This window comes from Danio rerio, chromosome 13 (assembly GCF_049306965.1).
Source record: "Danio rerio strain Tuebingen ecotype United States chromosome 13, GRCz12tu, whole genome shotgun sequence".
Classification (NCBI taxonomy): domain Eukaryota; kingdom Metazoa; phylum Chordata; class Actinopteri; order Cypriniformes; family Danionidae; genus Danio; species Danio rerio.
The window spans coordinates 4,679,267-4,692,006 of NC_133188.1; the positions used below are offsets into that span (position 1 = coordinate 4,679,267).

A 12,740-nucleotide genomic window follows, 5' to 3' on the forward strand; every position below is an offset into this window, starting at 1 on the left:
AAAATGTCAATAAAAGTCACTTTTACAAACTTTTTTTTAACATTAAACATTGTTGAAGCACAAATCAAGCTCCCCAAATGCAATTGAAAAGCATAAATAAATAAATAAAACAAAACATTAATCACAAAATATGGAAAACTCTTAATTTACAAATGTGTATTATAGTGAAGTTAAGGACGGACTATTTGAGTCACGTAAAATCAATCTTTGAGAATCTTTAGATATGTAATGTCTGATGGTATGATTTTAAAAAACAAAACGTCATCTAACAATGAAAGAAAGAAAGAAAAAATAATCTACTCACTTATTTTCATCATCATAACAAACATAATATGGCTTTTAAAATTAAAAAGTGCCACAATTTCTTTGATTCTTTCTCTTTTTTTCCTTTTTTGTTTTTTTTGGAATAATAACACACAGTGATATTTCAGCTGTTAGATCTGTCTTCAGCTCTTAACAGGTCCGTACAGGAAGCCAGAAAGAATTAGTAGGTTTAGCTGAGGCTGTTGAATACAGGCGTCGATGCAGCGTTTCGGCCACAAGAAGACTGGCTCAATGGTAAACGTATCTTTTTCCCGAGATGGAAAAAAGAGCACCACATCCCGAAATCTCTTCAGCAAAAGTGTCAGAGTTAGGGACATCAGCAGTACTCCAATGTGGGAAAACAACGAAAAAAAGAAACTGTTCAACCCAAGATGGGTTTTTAGACCTCAGAGTCCCATGCAAGACGCGGGAGGTCTCATATAGAGCGATGTACTGTTTCAATCCCATCATCCTCCTGTCTGAAATAGCTGCGCTTCTCTCTCTGTGTGGTCCTGTATAGCGATATGATCAGCATCTATCATCCGTTCAGTGTCGTTTCATTGAATCGTATCTCTCCTCCGCTGCATAGACGTGCCAAATCAAAGAACGAAATTAACAGAAAGTATTGTAATAAAATTCTGAAGCTTGCTGTGGATATGTGTTTTTTTTTTCATTGAGGCTGTAAAGATAAAACAAACAATAAAAAAAGACAGAAAACTAAACTAAAAGGCAGAGGAGAAAGAAATGTGAGAGAAAGAAAGAGAGAGGCTGAAAGGGCTTCACATTCTCATCAGTCCTTGCTGGTATCGATTTGCTGGATAGGGAGATTCAACTGCAGCGGGTCTCGTAGACGCTTTAGATCCAACTCCGCCTGAGGTAGAGATGAGAAAGAAGACAATTAAACATAATAACAAATAAAAAATAAACCCAACGGCCACTATTATTTTTAATACAATAAAATATCTATACAGTTAAAGCCAAAATCATTATCCCTCCTGTGAATTTATTTTCTCTTTTTAATAGTTCTCAAAGGATGTTAAACAGAGCAAGGAATTTTTCACAGTATTTCCGATAATATTTTGTCTTCTGGAGAAAGTCTTATTTGCTTTATCTCAGCTAGAATAAAAGCAGTTTTTAAATTTTTTAAACACCATTTTGAGGTCAATATTATTAGCCCACTGATTGTCTACAGAACAAACCATTGTTATACAATGACTTGCCTAATTACCATAACGTGCCTAATTAACCTATTTAAGCCTTTAAATGAAGCTGAATTTTTAATAAGCTGAACACTAGTATCTTGAAAAAAAATAAAAAGCAAGCTATAGGAGATACCAGGACATCCAGAAGAATGACTGTTTGTGCAGAGCATGCAGTATTTTTAAGGACTCCTCTCACCCTGCTTACCGACTGCTTTCTATCCTGCCTTCCGGATAGGCCGGTTTCCCCGGGCAAAAACCAGCAGACTGAGGAACAGCTTTTTTCCCAAAATTGTCTCCCTTTTAAACTCTGTCCCCCACAGACCCGGTTCATCTTCCAGCAGGACAATGACCCAAAGCACACCACCAAAATATCAATGGAGTGGCTTCACAACAACTCAGTGAATGTCCTTCAGTGGCCCACCCAGAGCCCAGACCTACAGTAACTCCCCATTCACACAGGGCTTCAGCGTCAACGCTTGACTGAAGGCGTGTCTGAAGTTGGGGCTGAAGTGATCGTCATAGAAGCGTCAGCCAATGAAATTCAGTCAGCAATAGGCCACTGTCTAGCTGGTGTATTTGCATACAGCGATCTGATTGGCTGACGCTTCCGTCGGCGCTTGAAAAGTTGAGCTGGTCCCAACTTCTGCAGCGAGCAACGCCTCTGAAGTGGCGCAGACGGATCCACAATGCAGTTCGGTAACTCCTGACCTCACCTATTCAAAGTGAATGGAAAGCGTTGACGCTGACACCTCGTGTGAATGGGGCGTTAATCTTATTGAAGATTTCAGGAGAGATCTTAAAACGACTGTACACCATCGCTTCCCATCCAACCTAAGAGGAATGGACAAAAATTCCCAAGCACAGGTGTGCCAAGCTTGTGGCATCATATTCAAAAAGCCTTGAGGTTGTAATCGCTGCCAAAGGTGCATCGACAAAGTATTGAGCAAAGGCAGTGAATACTGATGGACATGAGATTTTTCAGCTATTTTATTTTTAATAAATTTGCAACAATAAAAAAAAACCTTTCACATTGTCATTATGGAGTAGTGTGTGTAGAATTGAGGAAATAAATTAGTTTAATTCATTTTAGAACAAGGCTGTAACATAAAAAAATGTGAAGAAAAAGATTTATTTGGCTTGACATGTGTTCGTTTTGGATATCACTCTTACCTCAGCGATGGCATCCTTCAGTTTGTTGTACTTCTCAATGTCAAAGCGTGTCCTCTTTGCTCCCCGATGAAAGAACAGCAGGTACTGTCTGTCCCTGGCGTCCGGGTATAGATATTCCTGTGCGTGAGAGGAGCATAGACAGGTCAGATGAGTCTCCCTGTGTGTCATTCATTCATATTCCTTCGGCTAAGTCCCTTATTTATGAGGGATCACCACAGCGGAATGAACCACCAACTATTCTGGCCTATGTTTTAGGCAGCGGACGACCTTCTAGCTGCAACCCAGTACTGGGAAACATCCATACATACTCATTCACACACACATTCATACACTCCGGACAAATTAGATTATCCAATTTATCCATAACGCATGTGTTTGGACTGTGGGGGAAACCCACGCCAACACAGGGAGAACATGCAAACTCCACATAGAAATACCAACTGACCCAGCTGTGACTAACCAGCAGCCTTCTTGCTGTGAGGCAACAGTGCTAACCACAAAGACATGTGGTACAGGTGAATTGGATGAACTAAATTGGCCGTAGTATATGAGTGTGTAAATGCGTGTATGGGTGTTTCCCAGTGCTGGGTTGCGGCAGGATGGGCATCCTTTGTGTAAAACATAAGCCAGAATATTTAGGAGTTCATTCCGCTGTGGTGACCCCTGATAAATAAGGGACTAAGCTGACGGTAAACGAATGAATAGATGCGTTTAGGAGGAACCTTTGGAAGGACTGACGGATAAAGAGCCGCTCACCTGACGTGTTAGCACGAAGTAAGCGTACATGGCCATGGCGGTGCCGTAGGTGATGAAATACGTGACAGGCTCCATGATATCCCATGAGTACTCCCACCAGGTCAGCCGTGCCAGAATGCCAAATTGCGTGGCCATGTAAGCCATTCCCCCCCACAGCACCCAGGTAGTCCTGCGCTCGGCTTTCTTACTCAGCTCCTCTTTAACCTGAGAAATGAAGATTACAGCAGAATGACCAAACATTGCCATGGAGTATAAAGCGCAATATGGACAGCCCTCCGACAAACAGAGCTCCGAAAGACGATTTTGGTTCCATAGCTGGAATATTATTGGCCAGGAAATGGCTATAGCGGACTCACAAACAGATATACAGCGCACACTAATTAAATAAACACACATGTACAGACACATGTAGACACAGACAGACAGAATATATAGACTCACAGACACACAGACACACACACACACACAAAGACGCAGGCAGACAGACAGACACACAGACAGACACATATAGACAGAATATATAGACTCACAGACACACACACACACACACACACACACACACACAGACACAGACACACAGAAAGACGCAGGCAGACAGACAGACAGACACACAGACACAAATAGACACAGACAGACAGAATGTATAGACTAACACACACACACAAACACACACACACACACACACACACACACACACACACACACACAGACAGACAGACAGACAGACAGACAGACAGACAGACAGACAGACAGAGACACACAGAAAGACGCAGGCAGACAGACAGACACACAGACAGACACAAATAGACACAGACAGACAGAATATATAGACACAGAGACATACAGACACATATAGACATACAGACACACAGAAAGACGCAGGCAGACAGACAGACAGACACATATAGACACAGACAGACAGAATATATAGACTCACAGACACACACACACACACACACACAGACACACAGAAAGACGCAGGCAGACAGACAGACACACAGACACAAATAGACACAGACAGACAGAATATATAGACACAGAGACATACAGACACATATAGACATACAGACACACAGAAAGACGCAGGCAGACACATATAGACACAGACACATACAGATAGACTATATAGACACAGACACATATAGACACACAGAAAGACACAGGCAGACAGACACATAGACACACAGAAAGATGCAAGCAGACAGACACATATAGACACACAGAAAGATGCAAGCAGACAGACACATATAGACACAGACAGACACATATAGAAGTAGACAGACAGAATATATAGACATACAGACACAGAGACACACAGAAAGATGCAGACAGACAGACAGACAGAGACAGACAGAGACAGACAGAATATGTAGATACAGAGACATAAGGACAAACAGAAAGACACAGGCAGACAGACAGACAGACAGACACGTATAGATGCAGACAGACAGACAGACAGACACATTTAGAAGCAGACACACAGAATATATAGACACAGACATACAGCCACATAGACACACAAAAAGACGCAGATTGACAGACACATATAGTAGCAGACAGACAGAATATATAAACACACACATAAAAATGCAGACAGACAGACACAGACGCAGACAGACAGACACATATAGAAGCAGACATACAGAATATATAGACACAAAGACATACAGACACATATAGACACAAAAAGACGCAGAGAGACAGACACATATGAATGCAGACAGACACATACAGAAGCAGACAGACAGAATATACAGACACACAAATAGACACAAAGATGCAGGCAGACATATAAACACAGACAGACATAATATATACACACAGACATACAGCATATATAGACACACAGACATACAGAAAGATGCAGACAGACAGACACATATAGTCCCAGAAAGACACAGACAGAGAGACAGACCTATAGCTGCAGACAGACTGACACATATAGACAAAGACAGACAGAGTATATAGACACACAGACATACAGATACATATAGACACAGACAGACAGTATATAGACAAACAGACATATAGATGCACAGAAAGACACAGGCAGACAGAGACACATATAGACGCAGACAGACAGATATATAGACACACAGACATACAGACACATATACTGTAGACACAGAGAAAGACGCATACAGGCAGAGACACACATATAGACCGACAGACACAAATATATATAGATACACAGAAACAGACAGACACGCGCACACACACACACACACACACATAAACACACAAAACAAGTCAAGTTTTAGACGTCTTTAACAAAACTTTGCAATTACAGAATTAGCAGTATTCATGCAGATCTCAGTGTGTAAAACCCCACACAATTCCACACAGTCAATGTACTGTGCAATTAGACACTCTCAGCTTAATTATCAGCTGTCGTTATGATCAGATAATGGCTGTTCGCATCACTATAGCAGTTTCGCTTGCCGTCTGTGTTATCCCATGTGTTCATTCTGTGTGTGCGGTTCAGCGGTTAGTTGAACTAATTAAACATGAAGAACATTTAACCGCAAGTCTATTTTTTGTGATTTTGTTTATACTAAAATATATACAGTTGAAATCAAAACTACTAGCCTCCATGTATATATTTTCCCATAATTTCTGATTACTAGAAATATTTTTTTAACACATTTCTAAACATAATAGTTTTAATAACTCATTTCTAATAACTGATTTATTTTATCTTTGCCATGATGGCAGTAAATAATATTTGTTTAGATATTTTTCAAGATACTAGTATTCAGCTTAAAGTGACATTTAAAGGCTTAACTAGGTTAACTAGGCAAGTTTGGGTAATTCAATTGTATAACGATGATTTGTCCTGTAGACTATCGAAAAAAAATATTGCTTAAAGGTGCAGTATGTAGGTTTGACACCCAGTGGTTGAACTAGGTATTGCACTCTTGGTTCAAAACACAAACAAGCGCAGGTTGCCAGATTGATGACATTAACAGAATTGTGCCCAACTATCGAGCCTAAAGGCTGATTTAAGTTGTGTTCTAATTAAAAGCAATGGCACCTGACAGAAGGAATATTTTACATATTAAAAGGAGTTTTTGTCCTAAGCAACACCTAAAATTTATATATTAGAAACGGCTTCTATTTTTTGCAGCTGAACAACAGGATAAACTGACAATGATCATCTCAGGTACCCCTCATGTGCTATATTCAGTGTTAAATGCTAACAATATGAGTTTGAAAGCCATTTTACATGACATTTATTGCTGTACTACTGAAATCAGCTGCAGATAGTTCATCTCAGATCTGGAAAATAAATAAACTGTTTGAAATTGAACTTTAGAGCTGTGACTCAACACGTATCAGACATTCAGCATCTACATTTAATAATGTTAAAAAAGTTGAATATGTACTAGTTAGATTATAAACCTTACCATTTCGCTGGAGTGCAGTGAGTGCACTATTCTGTGCTTCGGAATGGCTGTATTTACATTTCTATCGTGTTTTGTATGATGCAAACAGCCTAATTGCTTATCAATGCAAATCTTGTCATGTAGCGTGTTGTTAGAACACAGGGTTGCGATTGTAACCTGCTCACCTTATGTTTATTCTTGTAATATTTATATTATTTGCTAATTAATAACCACCTCATGTGGAACTCTGAATCTGCATCTCATTTCGGAGTTTGCTACAGTCCACCGGAGGTCGCATTTAGGTTGCGGACGCATGCTTTGAGAGCCTTCATGACTGAAATGCGCGGTTTCCCATGAAGGTAACCCAGGTTGCTGAAATATAATTGGCTAAACTGCCATTCGGGCATGTGACACACATATTTAAAGCAGAATATCTGACTTCAGCATTGTTTTCCAGGTTAACAAGAATGTTCACCTGTTTCTTAAATATCTGCAACAATATTATGGTGTTTTTATGCTTTAGAAGAGTCAAAAACTTACAGCACCTTTAAGGGGGCTAATAATTTTGACCTTAAATTAAAAACTAGCTTTTATTCTAGCCAAAATAAAGCAAATAAAACTTTCTCCAAAAGAAAAAATATTATAGGAAATACTGTGGAAAAAAATCCTTGCTCTGTTAAACATCATTTGGGAAATATTTGATCACAAGAGGGCTAACGATTTTGACTTCAACTGTACATTTCTATGTAAAAACTCCACGTTTTTCAGCTCATAAGGCAGGATATCATGAACAAGATGAAATATAATCAATCCATGTATATCAACCCCACTTAGAATGCCCACAGTTTCTGTTTTCCATGCATCATCTGTCATTACGGCTCAGCATGTGGGCAGAGGAGAATCACACAGAGCAGGGAAACTGCTTACGGTAACATTAACTTCCTCATTTTCTTTGACAGGGAAATGAATCATGGGAGTTCTGCTTTCTCACGCTGTTGCTCGTTTGCATCCATTTAAACTTTTCTTAACTATTGTAACGTTGCTTGATCAAAAAAAAAAAAAGATTACAAAAAATTACTTGTAATGAATATATCTCTCATTTAATTTAGCTTTCATTGCAACACATACAGTTGAATGCACATTTGTAAATAAATTGACTCAATGATGGGCTAAAGATTCCATGTGGGCCCACATACATATCACCTAAACAACACACCTTCTCCAAGGGCTGGAGCTGAGAGTTAAGGTCCTCCAGTCGTCCAATCAGCTCTCTCTCTTTGTTGAGCTGATGCTCCTCTATACGCAGGGTGGTGTAGAGCTGCTGAACCAAAATCTTGACATCGTTCAGCCGCTCGCCGTCCTCGTGCGGTAACAGATCTAACCAAATGTCAACAAAATATCAAAAGCTCCTCTGGGCCTCTGTAAAATCTTACCCCCCCAATGACCCACAATGCAACAGCGCACGCTTACCTCTCCTGGGGGGCTGCACCAGGTATGAGGTGTCATTAATGACTAGCTTAAAGTTGTCCATAAGTAAAATGTCAATCCCTGTTGAGGACGCTATTCTTGCTCCATCTACAAACAGTGAGAGAGAGAGAGAGATTGTGGGAAATTAGAAGTGCATAAAACCGTGCAGTCTGTTAAAGTCATCATGATTTCACCTACTTATTTTTATATTTAGGCATTTTCAGCAATATGGATGTGACATTTGCAGTAAATAAAAGATTAATTCAGAGAAAGTATACAGTGCATCCAGAAAGTATTCATAGAGCTTCACTTTTCCCACATTTTTTTATGTTACAGCCTTATTCCAACTGTATTAAATTCATTCATTTCCTCAACATTCTACACACAATACTCCATACTGATGATGTGAAAAAAGAGTTTTTGAAATTTTTGCAAATTTATTAAAAATAAAAAAACCTAAGAGATCACAAGTACGTCAGTATTCACAACCTTTGCCGTGAAGCTCTAAATTGAGCTCAGGTACATTCTGTTTCCACTGATCATTCTTCAAATGTTTCAACAGCTTAATTAGAGTTCACCTGTGGTAAATTCAGCTGATTGGACATTATCTAAAAAGACACCTGTCTATATAAGGGCCCAGGGTTGACAGTGCATGTCGAAGCACAAACCAAGCATGAAGACAAAGGAATTGTCTGTAGACCTCAGAGACAGGATTGTCTCGAGGCACAAGGCTGGGGAAGGTTACAGAAACATTTCTGCTGCTCTGAAAGTTCCAATGAGCACCATGGCTTCTATTAACCGTAACTGGAAGATGTTTGGAACTAACAGAACTCTTCCTAGAGCTGGCCGGCCATCTAAGCTGAGTGATCGGGGAGAAGGGCCTTAGTCTGGGAAGTGTTCAATAACCCGATGATCACTCTGTCTGAGCTCCAGCATTCTTCTGTGAAGAGAGGAGAAACTTACAGAAGGACATTCACCGCTCATCACCAGGCTAATATCATCCTTGCAGTAAAGCATTGTGGTGGCAGCATCATGGTGTGAGGATGTTTTTCAGCAGCAGGAACTGTAAGACTAGTCAGGATAGAGGGAAAAATTAAGGCAACAATGTACAGTGACATCCTCCATGAAAACCTGCTTCAGAGTGCTCTTGACCTCAGACTGGGGCGACGATTTATCTTCCAGCAGAACAATGACCCAAAGCACACCGCTAAAATATCAATGGAGTGGCTTCACAATAACTCGGTGAATGTTCTTAAGTGGCCCAGCCAGAGCCCAGAACTAAATCATATTGAGCATCTCTGGAGAGATCTGAAAATGGCTGTACACCGTCGCTTCCCATCCAACCTGATTGAGCTTGAGAGGTACTGCAAAGAGGAATGGGCAAAGATTCCCAAGACAGGTGTGCCAAACTTGTGGCATTATATTTAAAAAGGCTGTAATTGCAGCCATAGGCGCATCAACAAAGTATTGAGCAAAAGCTGTGAATACTGATGTACATGTGATTTGTCAGGTTTTATATTTTTAATGCATTTGCAACAATTTCAAAAACTCTTTTTTCACATTGTTATTATGGGGGGTTGTGTGTAGAATTTTGAGAAAATAAATGACTGTAATCTATTTTTAAATAAGGCTGTAACATAAAAAAATGTGGAAAAAGTTAAGCACTATCAATACTTTTCACATTATATTAAAACATCTGTTTATATTTTCCAATCAACTAAACACAAAGTTATGGGATCAGAAATATCGATCTGTGAACATTTTTTAGATTTTAAGTACCCTTTTAAGGTTTCACAAAATTGTAGACTGAACCACACATTTTCCAATGATCCTATTCCTTTAATAATAAATTAATTTAGCATTTTTCTAGGAAACAAATCAATTGTTCCCATCTCTTGGGGCAAATAAAAAATTAAAATATAGGTCATTAGCTGTTTCCTTTGTAGTGCAAGCCACAAATCTCAGATGAACGTGCGGCTTAATCCCAATAGTTTAATTGATAGTACATCTTCTAATCTAAATGGGGAGCAATAATCATTTGTTCTGTGCAGCCTGCATATCTGCTCCGTTTCAAGCTCAATTATTCCCGTGTGAGAGACACAAGCTTTCTCTTGCCTGTGAGAAGAGTGAAAGATGTTATCCGCCTTCTTTACCTCACTCGGTTTCACCTCAGACTAGAGAAGGGAGTCTTGAGGAGCATACTAACACAGCAGGAAACCTTTGTGATGAGCATTTAGATTGGCTCTCGTATTATCCAACCATTTCTCTGAGAGGATTGCAGTTAAACTAGCCTCAGCTGAGACCTGTGGCTAAGCATATGGCATGCTTTTCTGGAAACACTTCAGTCGTCCTCTGATTGTTCATTCGATTTATTTACAATATAGTTTGTAAAGTAATATTTTCTGTCTATTAATAGATATATTATATGAGAGACTAGTTTGTTTACCAAATAACTGGATCTTATTTACATCACAAACATTAAATAAAAGGTAAAAATTATCATGATTTTCATTTCATATATTAAGTTTATGGTTACCATGCTCCCCAAAATCATCCAAAAAATGTCCGCAGATTCTGTCTGGCCCTACTAATAACTTTAATAACTAATAACTTTTCAGTTAAAGTTATACAGTTATACATTTATGTTATACAATAATGTGATAAAGACTGAAAACATCACAAAGCTTTTCAGATTTCAAATATATGTTAGTGTTAATTAATTCTGCTCTTTTGAACTTTATATAAAATTCTGTCTATAACATTAAAAGTGACACTTTGAAAAGTATTACCACAATAATGATATAATATTATTAATAATAATAATAATAATAAACATTTTCCACCAAAGTATTAAGCATTTTTACAGGAAAAAGAAAATATAGACAGCACCCTCTAGTAAATTTGTCATCTGAAACATGCAACGAAGCCGAGGGTCTGTTTCTGCTTCTGAGGGTCTGTTTTTGCTTGCTTGTTTTTTTATGAAAATGAGACATATTAAATTAATGTGTCAGTAAAGACTTAAAATATCACAAATTTTACAGATTCAGCTTTCATAGATGTGTTCAAATTAATTCTGTTCTTTTGAACTTCATATAAAATTCTGTCAAGGACATTACAAGTAAAACATTTAAAAGTATTTCAACAATATAATATTTAATAATAATAATAATAATAATAATAATTATTATTATTATTATTATTATTAATCTTATTATAATGATGATGATAATAATAATATAATAATGATGATGATAATAATGATAATGATAAAAATAATAATAACAATAATAATGATGATAATAATAATAATAATAATAATAATAATAACAATTATTATTATTATTATTATGATGATAATACTAATAATAATAATGATAATAAGAATTATGATGATAATAATAATAATAATAATAATAATAATATAATACTGATGATAATAATAATAACAATAATAATAATAATAATAATAATAATAATAATAATAATAATAATTATGATGATAATGATAATAATACTACTACTAATAATAAGAAGAATTATGATGATAATAATAATAATATAATACTGATAATAATAATAATAATAATAATAATAATAATAATAATAATAATAATAATAATAATAACCATATTTCCACAAAAATATTACGCATTTTTACAGGAAAAATAAAATGTTGACAGCGCCCTTTAGTCTCAAATGTGCAATGAAACCTACCCGGAGCAACATATTTTTACACTTTACAAAAAATGACCATAAAGACTGAAAACATCACAAAGCAATTTTTCAAATTAATTCACAATGTATTTAATAATCACAATAATATTGTATCATGCCACAATTATTGTGATAATATCATATTGCTGGGGCTAACAACTGACAAATCAAACTGAGTTTTAAAGAGACAGTTCACCCAAAAATAAAACTCTGCCACTGTTGTGCTTGGATCTATATTTGCACTCTGAAACACTGAATACATGGCAGTTTCAGAGATTTACTGTACCTGCAGAGTAGATGGTGACTCTATCGATGCCTCTGTCCTCCGCCTGCAGCTGCTGAAGGAAAACACCCACCGTGTCACTCAGAGGTTTGAGGGTGAACTGACAGCGCTCTCGTCGAGACGGCAGACGTACAGAAATCACCGGCAATCCGTTCTGATACACCACTGAGACATCTGCAGACACACAACCCAGAATCATTAGTAAATAAAGGAGAAATCTCGATACAGCATTATATAGTTGTCAACATTTGAAGCGGATCAAAACCTAGAAACCGAAATCTACAGACCAACACACTGTCTTGTCCAAGGACAATTTTGATCCACTAATATATTGCAATATTTTCCGCATCAATACTATATTGATACACAGACACTCATTAGTGTTACACTGTCTTAGGTGTCACCAGATAGCATTTGAGTTAAGAGACATGCAAACTAAGGAGCAGGATTACTGGAACC

The 12,740-nt window shown here is 37.5% G+C and overlaps 1 protein-coding gene across 1 annotated transcript in view; it reads right to left on the reverse strand.

Annotated features, from left to right (window-relative positions):
- Positions 1-395: 395 nt before the first annotated feature.
- The window catches only part of mcu (mitochondrial calcium uniporter), a 121,680-nt gene continuing 109,335 nt past the window's right edge, over positions 396-12,740 (reverse strand). Inside the window, 6 exon segments of the mRNA NM_001077325.1 lie at positions 396-1,174; positions 2,676-2,792; positions 3,432-3,635; positions 8,034-8,194; positions 8,288-8,392; positions 12,285-12,455. Of these exon segments, the coding sequence (NP_001070793.1) occupies positions 1,094-1,174; positions 2,676-2,792; positions 3,432-3,635; positions 8,034-8,194; positions 8,288-8,392; positions 12,285-12,455 (839 nt within the window). The 3' untranslated portion in view covers positions 396-1,093.